The sequence below is a fragment of the Cherax quadricarinatus genome, chromosome 5 (genome assembly GCF_038502225.1).
Source record: "Cherax quadricarinatus isolate ZL_2023a chromosome 5, ASM3850222v1, whole genome shotgun sequence".
NCBI lineage: Eukaryota > Metazoa > Arthropoda > Malacostraca > Decapoda > Parastacidae > Cherax > Cherax quadricarinatus.
The window spans coordinates 74,733,375-74,759,336 of NC_091296.1; the positions used below are offsets into that span (position 1 = coordinate 74,733,375).

Below are 25,962 nucleotides of genomic sequence, written 5' to 3' on the forward strand. Positions count from 1 at the left end.
CATATAAGAGTGTTGGTACTACTATACTTTCATACATTCCCTTCTTTGCCTCCATAGATAACGTTTTTTGACTCCACATATACCTCAACGCACCACTCACCTTTTTTCCCTCATCAATTCTATGATTAACCTCATCCTTCATAAATCCATCCGCCGACACGTCAACTCCCAAGTACAGTATCTGAAAACATTCACTTCTTCCATACTACTCCTCCCCAATTTGATATCCAATTTTTCTTTATCTAAATCATTTGATACCCTCATCACCTTACTCTTTTCTATGTTCACTTTCAACTTTCTACCTTTACACACATTCTCAAACTCATCCACTAACCTTTGCAATTTTTCTTTAGAATCTCCCATAAGCACAGTATCATCAGCAAAGAGTAACTGTGTCAATTCCCATTTTGAATTTGATTCCCCATAATTTAATCCCACCCCTCTCCCGAACACCCAAGCATTTACTTCTTTTACAACCCCATTTATAAATATATTAAACAACCATGGTGACATTACACATCCCTGTCTAAGACCTACATTTACCGGGAAGTATTCTCCCTCTCTTCTACACACCCTGACCTGAGCCTCACTATCCTTATAAAAGCTCTTTACAGCATTTAGTAACTTACCACCTATTCCATAAACTTGCAACATCTGCCACATTGCTCCTCTATCCACTCTATCATATGCCTTTTCTAAATCCATAAATGCAATAAAAACTTCCCTACCTTTATCTAAATACTGTTCACATATATGCTTCAATGTAAACACTTGATCTACACATCCCCTACCCACTCTGAAGCCTCCTTGCTCATCCGCAATTCTACATTCTGTCTTACCTCTAATTCTTTCAATTATAACCCTACCGTAAACTTTTCCTGGTATACTCAGTAAACTTATTCCTCTATAATTTTTACAATCTCTTTTGTCCCCTTTCCCTTTATATAAAGGGACTATACATGCTCTCCGCCAATCCCTAGGTACCTTCCCCTCTTTCATACATTTATTAAACAAAAGTACCAACCACTCCAACACTATATCCCCCCCTGCTTTTAACATTTCTGTCATGATCCCATCAGTTCCAGCTGCTTTACCCCTTTTCATTCTACGTAATGCCTCACGTACCTGCACCACACTTACATTCTGCTCTTCTTCACTCCTAAAAGATGGTATACCTCCCTGGCCAGTGCATGAAATTACCGCCTCCCTTTCTTCCTCAACATTTAAAAGTTCCTCAAAATATTCTCGCCATCTACCTAATACCTCCATCTCCCCATCTACTAACTCCCCTACTCTGTTTTTAACTGACAAATCCATTCGTTCTCTAGGCTTTCTTAACTTGTTTAACCCTTTGAGGGTCGACAGGCCCTCTCCGAAACTCGTTCTCAGGGTCGGCCAAATTTAAAAAAAAAAAAAATTATTTTCTCTTATGAAAAGATAGAGAATCTTTTCCCGATCATAAAGACACCAAAAGTTTGAAATTTGATAGAAAACTTACGGAATTATGCTCTCGCAAAGTTAGCGGTCTCGGCGATGTTTACGTATCGGCGATTTTGCCCACTTTGAGCCCCATTTTCGGCCAATTTCACTGTACTAGTCGACAAAAAACATGAATATTTCGCTAGAACTCCATTTTTTCTATCGAATGGGTGCAAGAAACCACCCATTTATGAAATTCAACTATCCAGTACAGTGGTCAGAATTTAGCAATTTTGCCAATTTCACACAAATTTCAAAAGATGCCAATTTCCGAATAGGGTCCAGAATAAACAAGAAAGACATTCCTGGCACTAAAATGACATTTCCTCTAGTCATTAGTCACGTCTCAAGGCCCCTCTTATATTCTTTTGCTTTCCACTTTGAATTTTTATTTTCACAAAAAATATAAGATTTACTGTTATGCAGACTACTGCATTAGTGTAAAAAATGGTATAAATATTATTGGTGCACTTGTGAAAGAATATTAGACTCACCAGTTGACGTGTATTGCACGCTTGGCACGATTTGTTTACTTTTGAAGTTTGGTAAAAATCGAACATTTCTGCTACTTTGAGCTCAATTTCGAGGCACCTTTCATTGTAAAACCAGTCAAAATCATCTCAATTTCTGTAATATGTCTTCCATTCTATAAAATGAGACCAAGAAAACTAGAATACAACAATAAATACCATACGAAAATACACTGCAAAGTCGCTGATTTATTAAAAAAAAAAATGGTCAAAGTTTTTTTTTTCTCATTATGCACTGTGTGCTGCAGGATTTTTTTAGACTGTGCACATTGACCACATAGACCCATTCTTTCATATGAAGGCCTACCAGCTTTCTCCCACTAGATTTGAGGCCGCTAGAATTTATGAGTACTAGTACGTCAAAACCCCCTACGCGTAAGACGTACTAGTACGACCAAAACCCTCAAAGGGTTAACTCACTCCAAAATTTTTTCTTATTTTCATTAAAATTTCTTGACAGTGCCTCTCCCACTCTTTCATCTGCTCTCCTTTTGCACTCTCTCACCACTCTCTTCACCTTTCTTTTACTCTCCATATACTCTGCTCTTCTTAAAACACTTCTGCTTTGTAAAAACCTCTCGTAAGCTACCTTTTTCTCTTTTATCACACCCTTTACTTCATCATTCCACCAATCACTCCTCTTTCCTCCTGCCCCCACCCTCCTATAACCACAAACTTCTGCCCCACATTCTAATACTGCATTTTTAAAACTATTCCAACCCTCTTCAACCCCCCCACTACTCATCTTTGCACTAGCCCACCTTTCTGCCAATAGTCGCTTATATCTCGCCCGAACTTCCTCCTCCCTTAGTTTATACACTTTCACCTCCCTCTTACTTGTTGTTGCCACCTTCCTCTTTTCCCATCTACCATTTACTCTAACTGTAGCTACAACTAAATAATGATCTGATATATCAGTTGCCCCTCTATAAACATGTACATCCTGGAGCCTACCCATCAACCTTTTATCCACCAATACATAATCTAACAAATTACTTTCATTACGTGCTACATCATACCTTGTATATTTATTTATCCTCTTTTTCATAAAATATGTATTACTTATTACCAAATTTCTTTCTACACGTAGCTCAATTAAAGGCTCCCCATTTACATTTACCCCTGGCACCTCAAATTTACCTACTACTCCCTCCATAACATTTTTACCCACTTTAGCATTGAAATCCCCAACCACCATTACTCTCACACTTGATTCAAAATTCCCCACGCATTCACTCAACATTTCCCAGAATCTCTCTCTCTCCTCTATACTTCTCTCTTCTCCAGGTGCATACACGCTTACTATAACCCACTTTTCACATCCAATCTTTATTTTACTCCACATAATCCTTGAACTTATGCATTTGTAGTCCCTCTTTTCCTGCCATAGCTTATCCTTCAACACTATTGTTACTCCTTCTTTAGCTCTAACTCTATTTGAAACCCCTGACCTAATCCCATTTATTCCTCTCCATTGAAACTCTCCCACCCCCTTCAGCTTTGTTTCACTTAAAGCCAGGACATCCAGTTTCTTCTCATTCATAACATCCACAACCATCTCTTTCTTATCATTTGCACAACATCCACGCACATTCAGACTTCCCACTTTGACAATTTTCTTCTTCTTATTCTTTTTAGTAATCTTTACAGGAAAAGGGGTTACTAGCCCATTGTTTCCGGCATTTTAGTTGACTTTTACAACACGCATGGCTTACGGAGGAAAGATTCTTATTCCACTTCCCCATGGATATAAAAGGAAAAGTAATAAGACCAAGAACTATTAAGATAAAATCAAAGAAAACTCAGATGAGTGTGTATAAATAAACGTGTACATGTATGTGTAGTGTGACCTAAGTGTAAGTAGAAGTAGCAAGACGTACCTGTAATCTTGCATATTTATGAGACAGAGAAAAGACACCAGCAATCCTACCACCATGTAAAACAATTACAGGCTTTCATTTTACACTCACTTGGCAGGACGGTAGTACCTCCCTGGGTGGTTGCTGTCTACCAACCTACTACTATAAATATGTATTATATGTATTATATATATATATATATATATATATATATATATATATATATATATATATATATATATATATATATATAGTTATATATATATATATATATATATATATATATATATATATATATATATATATATATATATAGTTATATATATATATATATATATATATATATATATATATATATATATATATATATATATATATATATATATATATATATATATATATATATAGTTATATATATATATATATATATATATATATATATATATATATATATATATATATATATATATATATATATATATATATATAGGTATATATATATATATATATATATATATAGTTATATATATATATATATATATATATATATATATATATATATATATATATATATATATATATATATATATATATATATATATATAATATATATATATATATATATATATATATATATATAATATATATATATATATATAACTATATATATATAACTATATATATATATATATATATATATATATATATATATATATATATATATATATATATATATATATATATATATATATATATATATATATATATTATAAAATCTTCTAGTCTCCCAGATGGCCAATAAAACCATGAAAATAAAACCATGAAATACAAGGTCACAGGTTAACTATTCCCATCATGGACTGAGTGGGGTAGGATTTTTATACTATGCACACCCATTGCATAAACTCATTCTCTTATGTCTAGGCCAAAATTTACTAGTCACAGTATATCTGATGGTATAAACACTGGCAGAAGAGGATCCTATTAATAGAACACTTCACACAAGGCTGGTGAAACAGTATATTAAAAGGATCCTCTGCTAATAACATCTTTGTCCCCACTTATTGTTTTTGCCCTCATCTATGTACCATCTTTGAGGGTGCTGTGATTAAGATGTACAGCAAACCTTCAATATAACAGACAAGTAGGCAGGAAGAGGGGAGGGGGTTGTGCAAATGTCTGTTAAATCAGAATAACATTAAAAAATGGCAACAACAGGCACCTGAATACCCTATTATACACCTAATATAGTACTGCATCCTCAATTGACCATTATATTACAATAACCATTACAAATAAAAGTTAAAAATACACTGTACCTAATGAATTTTGCCCATTATCTTAAAAGTCCATTATATCAGGGTTTGTTATATCAAAGGTTTACTTACATATATGTGCACACCGCCTTGCCTCAATAAAGGCACATCTACATGGGAGACAGTGAAAAGGTTAAGGCATTTTTTTTCACCCCAAAAAAATAGCATTTTAAGACTTTTTTTTATCAAACTACAAATACAGTGGAACCTTGCCTTATGAATTTAATCAATTCCGTGACCTCGTTCATATCCCGATTTGTTCGTATACTGAGTCAATTTTCCTCATTTAAATTAACTGAAATGGCATTAATCCATTCCAGCAGAATTCCTGCTCTTAGGAGGCACGACAAAATACTTCAATATGATGCTAAAATCAACTCTACAGCTTATTTTTATATCACAATTCATCTAATTTCACCATCACTCAAGGACTGCACAACAGGTGCATCACTGTCAGTGCTCAGCATTTCTTCGATGTCAGCTTCCTGTAACTCCATTAGCACACAGTCAAGACGAGTAAATAGAATTGTCAACGCTTATTGCTTGGGTACGTTTATTCTGTAAGTGGGCTGGATCTGTGAAGGACCTGCTTAGTATGGGCCAACAGGCCTACTGCAGCGTTCCTCCTTTCTAATGTTATTATGTACCCACGACACCAATCATACCCATCCCCTCCCACTCATATTTGTCCAATCTATTTTTAAAGCTACCCAAGGTTCTATTGAAGCTAAAACCTTGGGTAGTTTCAATTTTAGGTTGGATAAATACATGAGTGAGAGGGGTTGGATTTGAATGGGAGTTGCGCATGAGTAAATAGGATTATTAAAGCTTATTGCTTGGGTAGCGTTTATTCTGTTAGAGGGCTGGATTTATGGAGGACCTGCCAAGTATGGGCCAACAGGCCTACTGCAGTGTTTCTCCGTTCTTATGTTATGTTGATGAGTAGAACAATCTGCCTAGTATGGTTACTGAGGTTAAAACCTTGGGTAGTTTCAAATTTGTGTTGGATAAATACACGAGTGAGAGGGACTGGATGTGAGTGGGTCCTGCACATGAGTAAACAGAATTATCAAAGCAAATATTCTGTTATTGGGATGGATTGTGAAGGACCTGTCTAGTATGGGCCAACAGGCCTGCTGCAGTGTATTATTATTAGTACGTACATATTATAATAATAATAATAATAATAATAATAATAATATTATTATTATTATTATTATTAATTTAGGGAAGTGGAGCACAGACCCAATTCCCTTGATCAAGATCCCCTCACCACGGAACCTCCCTTGAGGGGGAAGTTCGCGTCCTGAAATTTTGTTAGTATCCAGAAGCAAAAAATCGATCGAGTGGCTGTTCGAAACCTGAAAAAATCGCATGGTGGGGGCATTCATAAGCCAAGGTTCCACTGTATTGAGCTTGCCCTTACTACATGCAGTGCCTGGCATACAGTACATGTACTATTTGTTTTTCTTCCAGTGGGTTTAACACTGTTTTAAAAGGGTAGACATATGGCACCCACTGGTAGAAAATATTGATATTGACAAACATTTAATTTTTTTCAGGGTGACAATTTTCTCCATGCCAAAATGACATGAAACACATCCTTTAGAATTTTTCTGGTTACAAGAAAATTTTTTTAATATCATAGTGAAACAACAAATAAGCTTTGATAAAGTACAGACTAGATTTAAAACTTACCTGACGTGAGGCAGATGGAAAAGCCTTGCCCGAAAGAGGATCTGAGGCACCAAGTAGATCACTCAGAGGGTCAGGGCCATCAAGAACTGATGATAATGGGTCAATCATCATCTGTAATTAGATATTTCATATGTACTTTGCATAAATAATATTATCTTTTTTATTAACATACCAACCATCTTCCACTGAGGCAGGGTAATGTAAGAAGAAAAAGTTTTTTCTGACAAACCGGCCGTATCCCACCAAGGCAGGATGACCTAAAACGAAAAATTTGTTTTTCTTTTAAAATTTAGTAATTGATACAGGAGAGGGGGTTACTAGTTTCTTGCTCCAGGCATTTTATTTGCCTCTTACAACACATATGTCTTACAGAGGAAGGATTCTTTTCCACTTCCCTAAATTATATTCTATCATATTTATAAACACAGGTATCATTATATTAATAGTATGGTATACAATACCAGCAAATAGATGAGAAAAACACATGCATAGCTGGTAGGCATCTTTTCTGTATGTGTTGTCAATGAAGATACCAATCTAACCTGTTGTACATGCATCTTATTCATCTAAGCATAAAAGTAAAACAGACCCTCCTCAATGGCATTAAGTGAACCTACAGAGACAATGAATCAGAAAATAAAGTGAGTTTTATACAGCAGTTTGTTGAAGACAGCTTCAGTGCAAGGCTTCCATTCAAGTAATATTTACATACCCATAATATTTCAGAAGTTTACATTGTGCAAATTTGTTGCCTGTAAAGGTACAGTGCACTTATTTGCAAAGTTAAAAATTACAATAAATTTTACTGATTTTGTGGTATGAATCTGATTTGCTCTACCTCAGACTTCACCAATACAAATGTTGTACCAAATTGTTACACAAGATCGCTAAATGTCATAAATCATAAACCAAATTGTTAAAGTACAGAAGGTGTCTGCTTCACAGCACTTCACTTTCCAGCATTTCACTAATGCAGCAGTTTTCAATTATGATTACCCATTCTTCATTTATTCAGACTTCCTACAATAAATATATTCACCACTCACTATAAGCTAAGGACGAAAATATTTTAAGGTAAGTAATGTGTATGCTGGGAGCAAGGGACTAGTAACCTCTTCTGTATATATTACTAAATTTAAAAAGAGAAGCTTTTTTTTTTTTAAGTCACCCTGCGTAGATGGGATATGGCCAGTTTGTTGAAAAAAAAAAAGTAATTTGTGTATACGTATATGCCTTTTTTGGCCTAACTTTAGTGTTCACTAAATGTATGATAGTGTAAACATATCAGGATTTACATGCATTGGAAAGTGAAAAAAGGCTGTATTTCACTTTACAACGATTTTCACTTTACAGTAGTAGCCCGGAACCTAACTTGCTGTATAAGCAGAACCCTCCTGTACATAAAATGTCAAACACTGCAAACTATAGCATTCCAATAAACTAATATACATAATTGTATTTGTATCCAGTACGCAATTATAAATTAATTTTAAGGCTGCCCAAAATGCTCTGCATAACAAGGGGCTTTCTATAAAGTAATTTATTCATGTCACTTAGCCCATGTCAGTTGAATACTGTATTTCACTATATAGAAATAAAGTTGTTTGTTGTTGTAGGTAGTCAAAATAAATTTCTCAGATAGTTCAGTGTCTTTACTGTACAGAAGGGGCCCCATTTTACAGCGCTTTGCTTTACGGCTTTTTGTTAATGCAGCGGTTTTCAATTATATCCATTCTTCATTTATTCAGACCTCCTACAATAAATATATTCACCACTCACTATAAGCAAAAAACAAAAATATTTTAAGGTAAGTAATGTATGTACTGTATATGCATTTTTTTAGGGCTAACTCTGTTGCTCACTTAATACAGTGGGCCCCCGCATAACGATCACCTCCGAATGCGACCAATTATGTAAGTGTATTTATGTAAGTGCGTTTGTACGTGTATGTTTGGGGGTCTGAAATGGACTAATCTACTTCACAATATTCCTTATGGGAACAAATTCGGTCAGTACTGGCACCTGAACATACTTCTGGAGTGAAAAAATATCGTTAACTGGGGGTCCACTGTATATGATAGTGTAAACATGTTATCAGGCTTTTATATGCATTTCAAAGTGGAAAAGGCTATATTTCTCTTTATAGTGATTTTCGCTTTACAGCAGTAGCCTGGAACCTAGCCTGGTGTATAAGTGGAGCCTGCCTGTATTAGACAAAGGAGAAGTGCTACTTACTGGCTGTACAGTAGGTCTGCTTTTCTTCTCATATACTAGTCCAGCTTGCTTCAGTGTTCTGTCTTTCACCTGTAAATGAGAGATTTGCCTAGAGTACTTGTATTTGTCTGTCTGTACAAAGGATTTTTTGAGGAAAGATTGATCAAATTTAATTAATTTGCCAAGCTTCATTAATGTCATAATTTTTGTGATAATACAACTGAGAGAAATGGACATGACTGCATTCACTTATGACCCCTTTACTGAAAACATTTCAGTCCTTGGACCTTGATGACTTCATACACATGCAATGTACCTGAAATCATCAAGGTCCAAGGGCCAAAACATTTTCCAGCGAATGCATTTATGTCCATTTCCTAAGTGAATGCATTTGTCCATTTCTCTTAAGTTGTTGGAAGTCACTCTGTATTCTTACTACATAACAAAATTATGTTTATGAAAACAGCACTATTAATATGAAGAGTTAGTAAATGTTTTGGTGATTACACAGAATTATATACTGTACTAATCTGACTATTTAAGCACACAGTGGTACTTGCTTTAGCTTTAACTTGAATTCATTAAGTTGTAATTTTTCAAATCATCTGATATATTATTTCACATTTTTTATCCCTTAATTTGCATAGAATTTCTGTAGATGCTCAAACAAACATGAGGGACATCAAAGTGGTGTTTGTATCTAGTGTGATGCCTGTGTTTTCTGTTACAATTTTCCAGGAAATGTCTTAAATCAGCATCAGAATTATAATATAGTATTCTAAAGATGTGGAATAAGATAATACTGTATGCATGAATGGCATTTACATTTCATAGATTTTGGGACCTGAAAAAAGGCACAATGTTTTGCCTATACATACTGTAATTAAGAACATAAGAACATAAGAAAGAAGGAACACAGCAACAGGCCTACTGGCCCATGCAAGGCAGGTCCAATTCTCCTACTGGCTTAAGACAATGCCCTAACCTAGTCAGGTCAGGTCACATTCACTTAAGGAAGGAGCATGACATCTGACCTAGTAGCACAAGATAGTCAGGTCCAACTCACACCCACCCACACCCACTCATGTATTTATCAAACCTATTTTTAAAACTACACAATGTCTTAGCTTCTATGATGGTACTCAGGAGTTTGTTCCACTCATCCACAACTCTATTACCAAACCAGTGCTTTCCTATATCCTTCCTGAATCTGAATTTTTCCAACTTAAAGCCACTGCTGTTAGTCCTGTCTAGGCTAGACATTTTTATCCCTGTTTTCCATTTATACATCTCAGTCATATCCCCCCTAATTCTACACCTTTCCAGAGAGTGCAGATTCAGGGTCCTCAGTCTATCCTCATAGGAAAGATTTCTGATACACGGGATCAACTTTGCCATCCTCCTTTGTATGTTTTCCAGTGCACTTACATCCATTCTGTAATACAGTAACCAGAACTGTGCAGCATAATCTAAATGAGGCCTAACCAAAGATATATAGAGTTGAAGAACAACCTGAGGACTTCTATTATTTATACTTCTTGATATGAAGCCAAGAATTCTGTTAGCTTTATTGCAAACACTTATGCACTGCTGACTTGGTTTCAGATTACTACTAATTAGTTTGCTTTTGATGTATAAGACACATGTACAACATTTAGTTATCTTTCAGCAATGAGGATACCTAATTTGTCATTATTGTATACCATCAAAAATATGATGACTGCCTTTGTTGGGTGATGACTGGGTAAATGAGGGAAAACAGTAAAGTATTAGTGGTGCAGAGTATGGAACATAATAGCAAATTTTAGAGAGCATCCCAACAGTCTTTTATACCTATGTTGATTTGTGCCAGATAAGCATCAAAGTTCAATTTGTTGTCAGTAGTTAGACCTTAGAATTTCTCACCCTCTCCCTAATTTTTTAATTTAGTTTCCTTGAGGCTAATATCCAAATGGGGGACATGGTTTCTTTCTAATAATTATAACGGCTGTGGAGTCAGAGTAGGTGTTGTGAAGTTGGAGTTCGGAGGTGCCATAAATAAGGGAGTCGGAATTGAAGGTTTGATGTGCCAACTCCACAGCCCTAAATTATAAGGAATATTTTTTCAATATTAAGGGTGAGTTTAATAGACACATAATGCAGTGAAGTTTTTATTGTATGCTTTACCCATGAGTGTGTTTTATCACATACTTGAGGAGGCCCACTTGTGGGTGAAATACTGCACAGTACCAATAAAGACTTCAATGCATTAGGTTATTATTTACCATATGTCAGCATTCCTCCTTTATTTAGTATAAAAGTTAATTTATTGGTAATCATCCAGTGTGGACTTAGAGTTCATCGTTAACTGTAGTGCTAACTGACAATGAGTCTGGGCTTAATAAAATCAAGGCTGTGTAATCAGTAAAGAGTACAGGTTTCAGATGTTGGGTGGTATACAAGAAAAAGAAAAGCAGGAGAATGCTACTTTTGAGACACCTAAATTCATTGCTAAGGTACTATAAGAAGTGTCATGCTATATACTGCTGTCTGTTACAAAGGTATGATTGAAAATACATGTGTGTACAGTGGTCCCTCAATAATCATCCATAATCCGTTCCTGGAAGTGGGATTATTATCGAAATGGACGATTTACGAATCAATTTTCCCCATAAGAAATAATGTAAATTCAATTAATCTGTTCCTGACACCCAGAAGTATTAAACCAAAAAAATTGTTTACATGAAATATAGATGTAGTACATAAACAATACAGTTGCACATGATGAATTAAACATTAACAGAATAACACTTACCTTTATTGGCGATTCTTCTTTGTGTATGGAAGACTGGAGAAGGAGACAGATTGGATGATTTACTGTTTGGAAGGGGAATCCCCTTCCATCAACACCTCGGGTACCAAATGCTTTTCTGGAGTTACTTCTCTTCTCTGTTTCTTAATGCCACTAGGACCACCTTGAGTGTCACTGGAGTCCTGTCTCGCAAAAAAACTGTCCAGAGAGCTCTGTTTCTGGCGTCTCTTTAAAACTTCCCTAAAATGGGCCAAGACTCTGTCACTGTACAAGTTGCCGATATGGCTTGCAACATCCTTCTCTGGGTGATGTTTCTCCATAAATCTTTCCATCCTACCCCACATTTCAAAAATCTCCTTAATTTCTGAAGAAGGCACCTTCCTCCATCTCTCTTCCTCCTCCTCTGCAGCAAGATTCTGAGCTGCGATTCTGCGTACTGTGTATGCCAGTACGCTTCTTAAATCTCTCAAACCAGCCTTTGCTGGCCTTAAATTCACTCACATCACCACTAGTTGCAGGCAATTTCTTTACCAAATCATCATGCAGCTGCCTAGCCTTTTCACAAATAAGCGACGTCATAAGACTATCTCCTGCTAATTGTTTCTCATTTATCCACACCAATAATAACTTCTCAACATCGTCGAGTACTGGTGATCTCATTTTTGTCAGCATATTTACCCCCTTTGCAACAACAGCGTCCTTGATTTCCTTTTTCTTGGCTTTGATGGAAGATATGGTTGTACGGGATTTGTTATACATCCTGGCCAGTTTGCCCACACGTACGCCACTATCATATTGTTCAATGATGTTTTTCTTAAATTCAATCATATTTCTCACCTTCTTTACCAAAGGCTTGGCACTAGGAGCTTTCTTTGGAGCCATGGTAGCTTATTTAGCACTTAAATAACTTGCAAGCACTAAAATAAATGGAATATTATGAAATATTTCGCTGGAGCACGTGAGGGGACCGTCGCTCACTGGCAAACAATGGCACACTGGCTGGGAAGGAAAGGCTGAGGCGGCTCAGAGTGTGAGTACGAGTCCGGGACGAAGGACTATTAGCGAGTTACCGGACCATTTGCGAGCCAATATTTTGATGAAAAAACAGGACTATTTCCGAAATGGACGACTTTCAGGCTGGACGATTATTGAGGGACCACTGTATATGTGTCATCTGAGGCTGTAGCGCTTTAGCTTGTGTAGGAGAATATTGTGATCAACAGTATCCAAAGCCTTTTGCAAATCAATGAACTGTTTTAGGTATGAACCCAAATTAACAAGGAGTTAGTTTGAACTATATAATATTTAGTTAGTTTTACATGCAAATGGTAAAAACATAACCCAACAAAACCCACCTGACCTAACCTAACCTAACATAGCATAACTTCACTCTGCCATCAGTAGATAAGCATCTTTATTTACGTTCGGCCAGGTACATAACATGACTCAGTACTAAAAGCTGATTGGCCAGGTTGCGTTGCACAACCAAAATAAATGTATACTACGTATTTTCGCTACTGTTACCCAAAATAACAACTTAACAAGAAATACTTACTCTGTAGTGTACATAGGTCGTATAGGATGTCCTGTGGCTTGGTAGGCAACACTCTCGCTTTACATATTGAGTTTCCGTGGTTCGATCCCCGGCAAGAGTGGAAACATTGGGTGTATTTCCTTACACCTGTTGTCCCGTTCACCTAGCAAGCAAGTAGGTATCTGGGTGTTAGTCGACTGGTGGGGGTCGCATCCTGAGGGACAAGATTTAATGACCCCCAATGGAAATAAGACAGATGATGCACTGGCTTTCTTGAGTTATCCTGGGTGGCTAACCATCTGGGAGTTAAAAGTCCAAACAAACTCTTATCTCTCACTGAAAAATGTTAACTAATGCCCAAACTTACTCCTTGCAATGGGTGACTTGTAGTTGGTTCTGGTATCAGAGGATTCTTTTCCAAGCCCCATTGTCGAACACGTATTTTCCTGGAAGCCAAAAAACAAAAAAAAAAAAAAAATGTAAATTATGCTGATTTTTTTTGAGTCACAATTATCTTTACATGTAACATTCTTAGCAGTATCTAGTTAATTATTTTTTGCAATATGAACAGTTCATGCATGGCAATGTTTATTACATGCTTCTGGAAGTGGTCTCTCTGACGGTGGTGAGCGGGCTCATGATATGAGAAATTTTACCTGCTCTCCTCTTCCTTGGATTTACCCTGTTTACCTCCCATTTCCCAAGGTACTGTATGACCCCTATTGGTTTAGCACTCTCCCATGACTGTAATAATAATTCTGACTCATAAGGAACACTCAGCGATTGGAAAATGAGAGGCAATCTGGTTGGAAACAAGGGCATTTTTGATTACTGTATTTTTTGTGCAATTAGTTATTAGAAATAAAGAATAAATTTTAATTCCCCCAGTGAAGAGCCCTTGAAGGGCTGGGCACCAGATACTTTTTAAGCGAACTTAAATGTTTCCTCAGCTCATGTCTCTGGCATATTTCTTTCACTATTCCTAACTTATTCTCCAACACTTAATTACAGTCAAGTTATACTGTCATATGCCTAATTCGTCACATGCTTAATTCATTATATGCCTATATATTTGTATACATTTATTGTCCTTATATATATATATATTATTTTTTTATTATTATTTTTTTTTTTATTATCACACTGGCCGATTCCCACCAAGGCAGGGTGGCCCGAAAAAGAAAAACTTTCACCATCATTCACTCCATCACTGTCTTGCCAGAAGGGTGCTTTACACTACAGTTTTTAAACTGCAACATTAACACCCCTCCTTCAGAGTGCAGGCACTGTACTTCCCATCTCCAGGACTCAAGTCCGGCCTGCCGGTTTCCCTGAATCCCTTCATAAATGTTACTTTGCTCACACTCCAACAGCACGTCAAGTATTAAAAACCATTTGTCTCCATTCACTCCTATCAAACACGCTCACGCATGCCTGCTGGAAGTCCAAGCCCCTCGCACACAAAACCTCCTTTACCCCCTCCCTCCAACCCTTCCTAGGCCGACCCCTACCCCGCCTTCCTTCCACTACAGACTGATACACTCTTGAAGTTATTCTGTTTCGCTCCATTCTCTCTACATGTCCGAACCACCTCAACAACCCTTCCTCAGCCCTCTGGACAACAGTTTTGGTAATCCCGCACCTCCTCCTAACTTCCAAACTACGAATTCTCTGCATTATATTCACACCACACATTGCCCTCAGACATGACATCTCCACTGCCTCCAGCCTTCTCCTCGCTGCAACATTCATCACCCATGCTTCACACCCATATAAGAGCGTTGGTAAAACTATACTCTCATACATTCCCCTCTTTGCCTCCAAGGACAAAGTTCTCTGTCTCCACAGACTCCTAAGTGCACCACTCACTCTTTTTCCCTCATCAATTCTATGATTCACCTCATCTTTCATAGACCCATCCGCTGACACGTCCACTCCCAAATATCTGAATACGTTCACCTCCTCCATACTCTCTCCCTCCAATCTGATATTCAATCTTTCATCACCTAATCTTTTTGTTATCCTCATAACCTTACTCTTTCCTGTATTCACCTTTAATTTTCTTCTTTTGCACACCCTACCAAATTCATCCACCAATCTCTGCAGCTTCTCTTCAGAATCTCCCAAGAGCACAGTGTCATCAGCAAAGAGCAGCTGTGACAACTCCCACCCTGTGTGTGATTCTTTATCTTTTAACTCCACGCCTCTTGCCAAGACCCTCGCATTTACTTCTCTTACAACCCCATCTATAAATATATTAAACAACCACGGTGACATCACACATCCTTGTCTAAGGCCTACTTTTACTGGGAAAAAATTTCCCTCTTTTCTACATACTCTAACTTGAGCCTCACTATCCTCGTAAAAACTCTTCACTGCTTTCAGTAACCTACCTCCTACACCATACACTTGCAACATCTGCCACATTGCCCCCCTATCCACCCTGTCATACGCCTTTTCCAAATCCATAAATGCCACAAAGACCTCTTTAGTCTTATCTAAATACTGTTCACTTATATGTTTCACTGTAAACACCTGGTCCACACACCCCCTACCTTTCCTAAAGCCTCCTTGTTCATCTGCTATCCTATTCTCCGTCTTACTCTTAATTCTTTCAATTATAACTCTACCATACACTTTACCAGGTACACTCAACAGACTTATCCCCCTATAATTTTTGCACTCTCTTTTATCCCCTTTGCCTTTATACAAAGGAACTATGCATGCTCTCTGCCAATCCCTAGGTACCTTACCCTCTTCCATACATTTATTAAATAATTGCACCAACCACTCCAAAACTATATCCCCACCTGCTTTTAACATTTCTATCTTTATCCCATCAATCCCAGCTGCCTTACCCCCTTTCATTATATATATATATATATATATATATATATATATATATATATATATATATATATATATATATATATATATATATATATATATATATATATATATATATATATATATATATATATATATATATATATATATATATATATATATATATATATATATATATATATATATATATATATATATATATATATATATATATATATATATATATATATATATATATATATATATATATATATATATATATATATATATATATATATATATATATATATATATATATATATATATATATATATATATATATATATATATATATATATATATATATATATATATATATATATATATATATATATATATATATATATATATATATATATATATATATATATATATATATATATATATATATATATATATATATATATATTATACATACTTAAGGACAATAAATGTATACAAATAAGACTGATCCAGTAGTATATAATGAACGAATATGTGTTGCACAACCCCAATAGAAATAAGTCACGTTGTCTGACTTTTTTGGGTTATCCTGGTGGGTAATTTACATATATGTTACTATGTACGATAAATGTTCTTAAGTGTACCTGTACTTAAATAAACTTATTTCACTTACTTACCAGACTACTGACATTATCCGCCCACTTGGATTGTTGTTGGGTTTGTAAGGGCCACTGATAGCTAAACTAAGTGACGTAAAATAAGGATACCTGGAGGGTGTTCCGGGGGTCAACGCCTCCGCGGCCCGGTCCATGACCAGTATTCATGGTGGATTAGGGCCTGATGAACCAGGCTGTTACTGCCGGCCACACGCCCGGCTGGTCAGGGACTGACTTAGGTGCCTGTTTAGCTCCCTGGACAGGCACCTAACACAAATAACCCGGTCAATGGTCCAAGTCGGACCGAAACGTCGTCGTAAGCTTCTCTCTTTTATGTGCGGGTTATTTGTGTATCGTTCCAGTCACGGTACTGTGCCTTTTTGTTATTCAGGCACCTAAGTCAGTACCAGACTCTTGAAGACAACCAGGAGTCTACTGGTAATCCCCCTTATGTATGCTGGAAGGCAAGTAAGACACATAAGAACATAAGGAGGAACACTGCAATAGGCCTCTTGGCCCATACTAGGCAGGTCCTTCACAAATCCATCCCACTAACATAATAACTGCAAAACTAACAGAATAACTGTCCACGAACAGAATAACTGCGACTAACAGAATAACAGTTAGGCATCTTTATTCCGAAACGTTTAGCCTACACATCAGGCTTCTTCAGTCGAGTACAGAAAGTAGGCAGGAGCAGTGGAACGTAGGCCTATGTGTCTTACTTACCAACCTGTCGGTATTGTATACCATTTTGATATTCACTCTGTCAGACACTGCAACACAGTGGCACCTTGGTACAGGTGAGAATGGTTAGATCTGAGAGGGACGTAACCTCTCAGTAATTACATTCTTTCTTCTACTACTCTACACCTCTCCATCCAACAGTACTGTGTATGTATAAGTCTCTACACTGCCGCTTGATATTCACATTGTTTCAGACAATGGAACAGAACTCTTCTCCAGGCTGAGGGACTGACAACCTCAAATCTACGTCATCAAGGGTGATGGACTGATTACATTGTCTTCACATCTCTACTGCTCCTGCCTATTTTCTGTACTCGACTGAAGAAGCCTACTGTGTAGGCGGAACGTTTCGGAATAAAGATGCCTAACTGTTGCTTATGTGTCTTACTTACCAACCTGTCTGTATTGTATACCATTTTGATATTCATGCGGGGAGGCAGCTGAACAGTCTTGGGCCCCTGACACTTACTGTGTTGTCTCTTAGTATTCTGGTAGGTATAGGTTTGTCAGGAAACAGTTATTAGTTAGTTAGTTGGAAACACGACAAGTGTTTCCTGATGCGGGTCTTAGTCATATGATGACCCACAGTTGGAGCTTTCGGTCATCTGACCGAGGTCTTCGCTGGCTTACCAGTCCACTCCTTTAAAAAGTCATTTTGTCTGACTTTTTTGGGTTGTCCTAGGTTCTCTACACATATGCTGCTATGTATGATAATCTATGTAACTGTATTTGTGTATACCTGAATAAATTTACTTACTTATGACGCCCCTGCTTTTCATTTGGGAGATGTTGCACCGCCTGCCGAGTCTTTTGTTTTCGTAAGGAGTGATTTCAATGTGCAGATTTGGGACTAGTCCATTTAGGACTTTCAAAGTGTATATTATGGTGTATCTTTTTCGCCTGCATTCCAGGGAGTACATGTCAAGGGACTTTAACCGTTCCCTGCTTTATTAATACAACAGTTAATACAGCAGTTTTGTGGAGTGATTGAATAGCGACGCAGATACAGCAAGTTACTTAGATTACAATACAAATAAAATGGGACAAGATATATTACCAATATAAGAATATAAGAATGGAGGAACACTGCAGAAGGCCTACTGTCCCATGCAGGGCAGGACCTTATGTATGGGAGTTGAATGGAAATAAGTAATTTTGTCCGACTTTTTGGGGGGTTATCCTACGTAATTTACACTATGTATGACAACTGTAATTATGAGTACCTGTGCCCAAATAGACTTATTTATTTAAGAAGAACATGGACAGACTTGGATGAAAATTGGCTTTTTTTGACATAGCGTATTGTTGTCTCACTTACATTAAGGAGATAAAGTGTTTAATTTTTAATAACTCTGGATCGATTGGCAGATAAGGAACCTTTCGATGCCTAAGGCAGGAAGTTCCAGATTTTAGGGCCTTTTATAGACATTGACTTTTTACACAGGTTGAGTCAAAGATGTTTTATTGTCTTGTATTATGCCCAAAGGTGAGCGATGGAAGAAAAGGGAACATGAGTCCCTTCGTAAATAAAAACAGAAACTAGAAATTTCCAAATAGACCAGGTGGATTCTCCCTCGCCCAGCACCAGCAGAGCGGGACGCCCATACCCTCACCTGAGTACAGCAACCGGCTTCCCAACAAAACCGTTAAATAGATATCCACAGAGCGGAAAAACAAAGCTGGCTTGTATTGAGCTGATGCAAGGTGTCCTTCCTGTAACGTGCCCAGCGGGCGAAGTAAGATGAAATCAAGAGTCCCAGAGAGAAAGGGAAAAATATGTCACTGATTCTCCTCCGAGAGTGAGATGTCCACAAAACAAACTGGACAAACACCTAAAGTCGGTACCTGACCAGCCGGGCTGTGGCTCGTACGTTGGATTGCGTGCAGCCAGCAGTAACAGCCTGGTTGATCAGGCTCTGATCCACCAGGAGACCTGGTCACAGACCGGGCCGCGGGGGCGTTGACCCCCGGAACTCTCTCCAGGTAAACTCCAAGTCCAGGTAAACTCCAGACAAAACCTATTTCATGCTTTTTGGAAAGAGAACATCAAATATCCAGCTAAGCATATCGATGAATGGTTCACCCATTACAAGACACACTGAGGGCAAATTCCTAGGTCTCCACGTTGACTGTAATCTTAAATTTCATACCCACATCCAGCATATAACTAAAAAAGTTTCCAAAACAGTAGGTATCCTTTCCAAGATACGATACTACGTACCCCAAGATAAGATAAGATAAGAGTTCGTTCGGATTTTTAACCCCGGAGGGTTAGCCACCCAGGATAACCAAAGAAAGTCAGTGCGTCATCGAGGACTGTCTAACTTATTTCCATTGGGGTCCTTAATCTTGTCCCCCAGGATGCGACCCACACCCAGGTACCTATTTGCTGCTAGGTGAACAGGACAACAGGTGTAAGGAAACGTGTCGAAATGTTTCCGCCCGCCGGGAATCGAACCCGGGCCCTCCGTGTGTGAAGCGGGAGCTTTAGCCACCAGGTCACCTTTAATAACCCAGCAAAAAGCGGCACTGCGGATGATCATAAACTCCAATACCAGGCAACACACCCCACCTCTCTTCTAAAACATGAACTTACTTAATATACATAATATGCACACTTATTATTGTACCTACTACAAATACAGAACATTAAACTCTATCATCAAACCTCCGCTCAAACTTCTAGAAAGTTTCAACACAACACACAGGTATAACACGAGGCACAAAACATTTTTTGACATCCCCCGTGTCCTTCTCACACTATTGGAAAATGCAATGCATATAAAGGGCCCGAAGATCTGGAACTCTTTGTCTGAAACAGCAAGAGGTCCCCTGCCCACAAATCAGTTTAGGAACATACTCAAAAATCATCTCATCTTTAAATAACAAAGATACCCACACCATGCTAAACCCCAACCAAATTCAAAGCAACTCCCACAAATATTTTATTATCCCTTAACTAATATGCCATTATTATAAACTCTTAAATGTGTGTTTGTATCACTAATTGCACTACCTCATATTAATAATAGAGTAAATGAACTTAATTACGAACTGAAAAATGTATGATTGTATCATAAATTGTACTACCTCATAATAATAATAGAGTGAAATATTAACTATTTGTTTTCTACCAATCTTCACCTGTCTAGACTTAAGTAGTCTATAAGTAGTATTAGGTTAAGTCTGCCCCAAATGCCTCGGTGTGATAGTGACCTTCTTTGTTACAATCAAGTGGCCCCACTCCACAAAGGGGGCAGTAAAGCAACAGCAAAGAACTACAGACCAATAGCACTAACATCCCATATCATAAAAATCTTTGAAAGGGTCCTAAGAAGCAAGATCACCACCCATCTAGAAACCCATCAGTTACACAACCCAGGGCAACATGGGTTTAGAACAGGTCGCTCCTGTCTGTCTCAACTACTGGATCACTACGACAAGGTCCTAAATGCACTAGAAGACAAAAAGAATGCAGATGTAATATATACAGACTTTGCAAAAGCCTTCGACAAGTGTGACCATGGCGTAATAGCGCACAAAATGCGCGCTAAAGGAATAACAGGAAAAGTCGGTCGATGGATCTATAATTTCCTCACTAACAGAACACAGAGAGTAGTCGTCAACAGAGTAAAGTCCGAGGCAGCTACGGTGAAAAGCTCTGTCCCACAAGGCACAGTACTAGCTCCCATCTTGTTCCTCATCCTCATATCCGACATAGACAAGGATGTCAGCCACAGCACCGTGTCTTCCTTTGCAGATGACACCCGAATCTGCATGACAGTGTCTTCCATTGCAGACACTGCAAGGCTCCAGGCGGACATCAACCAAATCTTTCAGTGGGCTGCAGAAAACAATATGAAGTTCAACGATGAGAAATTTCAATTACTCAGATATGGTAAACATGAGGAAATTAAATCTTCATCAGAGTACAAAACAAATTCTGGCCACAAAATAGAGCGAAACACCAACGTCAAAGACCTAGGAGTGATTATGTCGGAGGATCTCACCTTCAAGGACCATAACATTGTATCAATCGCATCTGCTAGAAAAATGACAGGATGGATAATGAGAACCTTCAAAACTAGGGAGGCCAAGCCCATGATGACACTCTTCAGGTCACTTGTTCTATCTAGGCTGGAATATTGCTGCACTCTAACAGCACCTTTCAAGGCAGGTGAAATTGCCGACCTAGAAAATGTACAGAGAACTTTCACGGCGCGCATAACGGAGATAAAACACCTCAATTACTGGGAGCGCTTGAGGTTTCTAAACCTGTATTCCCTGGAACGCAGGAGGGAGAGATACATGATTATATACACCTGGAAAATCCTAGAGGGACTAGTACCAAACTTGCACACGAAAATCACTCACTACGAAAGCAAAAGACTTGGCAGACGATGCACCATCCCCCCAATGAAAAGCAGGGGTGTCACTAGCACGTTAAGAGACCATACAATAAGTGTCAGGGGCCCGAGACTGTTCAACTGCCTCCCAGCACACATAAGGGGGATTACCAACAGACCCCTGGCAGTCTTCAAGCTGGCACTGGACAAGCACCTAAAGACAGTTCCTGATCAGCCGGGCTGTGGCTCGTACGTTGGTTTGCGTGCAGCCAGCAGCAACAGCCTGGTTGATCAGGCGCTGATCCACCAGGAGGCCTGGTCACAGACCGGGCCGCGGGGGCGTTGACCCCCGAAACTCTCTCCAGGTAAACTCCAGGTGGCTAAAACTCCCGCTTCACACACGGAGGGCCCGGGTTCGATTCCCGGCGGGTGGAAACATTTCGACACGTTTCCTTACACCTGTTGTCCTGTTCACCTAGCAGCAAATAGGTACCTGGGTGTTAGTCGACTGGTGTGGGTCGCATCCTGTGGGACAAAATTAAGGACCCCAATGGAAATAAGTTAGACAGTCCTCGATGACGCACTGACTTTCTTGGGTTATCCTGGGTGGCTAACCCTCCGGGGTTAAAAATCCGAACGAAATCTTATCTTATCTAAATAATGATATGTAAACACACATTGTAACCTTAGCAAAGAAATAAATTATTATTATTATTATTATTATTATTATTATTGGACGAAGACCGGCGCAGTTTCACTCGGCTGTTCTTGCACCTAGTTCAGCCATCAAAACTTTGGAGCCCGGTCCCTGGACCCATTGTGTACCTCTGTAATCTGTAAACACCTTTGTAACTTGTCATGATTGTGACTAGACCTACCTGGAGTTCATTACCTTTGTAAATTGTGAGTTCATTACCTTTGTAAATTGTGAATTCATTACCTCTGTAACTTGCTCATCTATCAAAACTTTGAGGCCCAGTCCCTGGACCCAATATGTACCTCTGTAATCTTTTGACTACCGCCCACAGGATGGGTATGGGGTGCATAATAAACATATTAAACTAACTGTTCTTGTTCTTGGGGTTGTTAATGGCCACGGAAACGTATGCTTTATTGAGCCCTACTTCTTGGAGTCTGGGTTAAATGTTTCCCAAATATTTTCGAGAATCTCTTATACGACTCCAGTGCTAATCTTGGCCCACCTTATGGGCCACTAGTTGGCCCTGTCTACATGTGATGCCATCTTCAACTGCTGCTTTTCACCGCTTCTTCCAGTGGTACCAGTGCATAAGTCACTGTCCTTATGCCTCTGTATTAGATAAAGTTTGCTGTGAAGGTGATATGTCCCTCAATCTTTGCTTTACATACTAATAAAAAAAAATTTAAATGCGTGAGATAAGACATGATTTTGTTCGGATTTTTAACCCCGGAGGGTTAGCCACCCAGGATAACCCAAGTGTGGAAAATACTGTATATATTTTCCGGAAATACAGTAATTTATAGGTAAATAGATACCCTATATTATATTTTTAAAAGAAGTATGTTATCGAAAAAAAGTAGACACTCGCCATCTTGGTTTTGAATTTGGATTACAAACGTTGGTGTAATGGGAATAACTTTTTGTGCTCTAGAGGTTAAAATTGTGTTGACACCTGTCAAATAGGAGGCGAAATTGGTGGATGTACATTCCTGCATAACTTGAGATATCAGACGACTGGACAAGACAGCTCCAGGAACCTCAGATAAGCTCTCTAGATTTGTGTATAATTCTGGCCAGTGTTTTCATAAATTTAGTTAGTGAGGTTTTTCTGAGTATGATACAACTTAATCTCCAGTCAAATTTGTGAGTGATATTAAGATATTCTCTTTCTGTTATGTAATTGTGTATATCTATAATTATTCTTTAATTTTAATATACAGTCCGCAAATTTATATATTTACCAGCATTCCTGGTGATGTATTTTTTTTTTTTTTTTTTTATTCGCCGGTATTCTCCCGGCCCGGGTCTTTTCCAAGTAGTGGTGACCCGGCCTTGGCTCCCTATCTGGGTAGTGTCTCGAGACTTAAGTCTCCCATGGGAGGAGGTACAAGTACCCCCTCATCTTTGGGACCAACTGTCCCCAGGCCTAGCCACATTCCCCGCCCTCACGGGGCTCGTAGGGAGAAGCTAGGCCTCTGGTCTGCCATCTGCCCCGCCCCAAAGGGGCTCGTGGGGATGGCAGTCTTGTGAGCTGCAGGTGGTAGCAAGCTCAGGCCTTCGTGCCAATTTTTTTTGGTGATGTATTTTTCATTTGATAATTAATAGGTCCAGAGCAACTTGTGGATATGACAGTGGTAGGTATCGAAGGGGGACATTTTTTTTTTTGTGACCTAGGTGTCCCAAATTCCTGCTTGTCTATGTAACTCTGCTAAATAATAATTATCTTTGTTATCATTTACTGTTATGTACATAATGATTGACATTCAGATAAATGCAATTTTCCACACCAAGATAGGCAGTACGTCATCGAGAGCTTATCTGTCTTATTTCCATTGGGGTCCTCAGTCTTGTCTCCCAGGATGCGACCCACACCGGTCGACTAACACCCAGGTACCTACTTACTTGCTAAGTGATCAGGAACAGTAGGTGTAAGGAAACACGCCCATTGTTTCTACACTTACAGGGGATCAAACTACAGACACTGTGTGTGAAGCGGAACACCTTGGGTGAAGGGGTAGGCCTGTGGAAGGCCTCGGTCAGATGACCAAAAGCTCCAGTGGCAGGTAATCATATAACTAAGACCAACGTCAGGAAATATTGTCGTGTTCCCTGACGAATTTTACTTAGCCTACATTTCAGGTAACCTACCTAGCCTATGTTTGACATTGATCTATCCAGGTTAAGGGACTGAACACTTTTAAAAGTTAAATGGCAAACCAGGCTGTTGGTGAGCGCTCAATGCTTTCTGGAACAAACACAGGGCCAGAAATTATGAATCGACCCCTGCAACCACAATTAGGTGAGTACAGAACGGCTCAAGGAACGTTTGTTTAATACTGAAGCCAGCCATAACCTAGCCAGCCTGGGATTCTGGGAAATCAGTAGTGACAGAGGCGGCAACAGAGGAGGTTGCTCGCGCTCCTCTCATCCCTCCATCACTTAATATCTTTCAAACCTTCGTCGTAGGACTTGAGACCCATTATCATGGCGAGGGAAGACGTGGTGTCAGGCCCAAAGTGGGTAGTGGGGGGATTTGTGTTCTTCTGGGTGCTGAACAAAGTGTTGCGAATATTCCCTGCGGGTATGAGCACCACTGGCCCCCAGGCCTGGAAATGGAAGAACACAGGGGTATCTCTCACCCATAGCCTGATTACTGGTCCCTGGTCACTCTACTGGTGAGTACATCCACACACGAGTGTTGGAACACTGAGGATATCTCTCTCATTTATTCACTATCTTTCGCTTTCTCTGTCTCACACACACAATTATCGTGAACGAGCGAAATTATTTACAGGCATTATCTGAGACCATAGCAGAGGTCTGGAACCTGTGCAGTGCATGTGGCAGATGATATGAAACTGGAACAAGCCTGGTACTCCGTGTATGAGGAATAACATCTAGCTAGTGTCCACTAGGAACCCATATTTGTGTGTTGTTTCTGACAATACTAGTGTAGATGCTAATGTAGTTACAGTAGTTGGTTGTTCCTGACACTATTGTAGGTAGTTGGTTGTTCCTGACACTATTGTAGGTAGTTGGTTGTTCCTGACACTAGTGTAAAGCTTAAAGATTAATTAAAGATTATTTCAGCATGATACAGTGTTGGTACAGAGATGGTGTGCATGCAGAAAGCTCCTTAGTATGAAGAGCATTTCGGACAGGATGGTAGTGAACGTAGTTGTTGTTCCTGACAACATTACTGCAGATAGTTGATTGTTGGTAATGCAGTGATGTGATATTCTTGCTGACAACACTGTAGTATA

The 25,962-nt window shown here is 38.5% G+C and overlaps 2 protein-coding genes across 5 annotated transcripts in view; one reads left to right on the forward strand and one right to left on the reverse strand.

Annotated features, from left to right (window-relative positions):
• Positions 1–17,068, reverse strand: part of LOC128685110 (VPS35 endosomal protein-sorting factor-like) — a 102,189-nt gene extending 85,121 nt beyond the window's left edge. For 2 of the 4 annotated variants that reach the window (XM_070104332.1, XM_070104320.1), the window contains exons 1-4: positions 16,928–17,068; positions 13,789–13,867; positions 9,118–9,186; positions 6,883–6,993 (exon numbers count right to left, since the gene is read on the reverse strand). In XM_070104332.1, coding sequence (XP_069960433.1) covers positions 6,883–6,993; positions 9,118–9,186; positions 13,789–13,867; positions 16,928–17,061 — 393 coding nt within the window. In that variant the 5' untranslated portion in view covers positions 17,062–17,068. Of the gene's footprint in view, positions 1–6,882; positions 6,994–9,117; positions 9,187–13,788; positions 13,868–16,923 lie in introns of all 4 variants that reach the window. The other 2 variants (XM_070104325.1, XM_070104328.1) reach the window with 2 other exon arrangements.
• Positions 17,069–25,081: 8,013 nt separating this feature from the next.
• LOC128685109 (TLC domain-containing protein 2) overlaps positions 25,082–25,962 on the forward strand; it is a 65,065-nt gene continuing 64,184 nt past the window's right edge. The window contains exon 1 of the mRNA XM_053771629.2: positions 25,082–25,374. Coding sequence (XP_053627604.1) covers positions 25,184–25,374 — 191 coding nt within the window. The 5' untranslated portion in view covers positions 25,082–25,183. The remainder of the gene's footprint in view (positions 25,375–25,962) is intronic.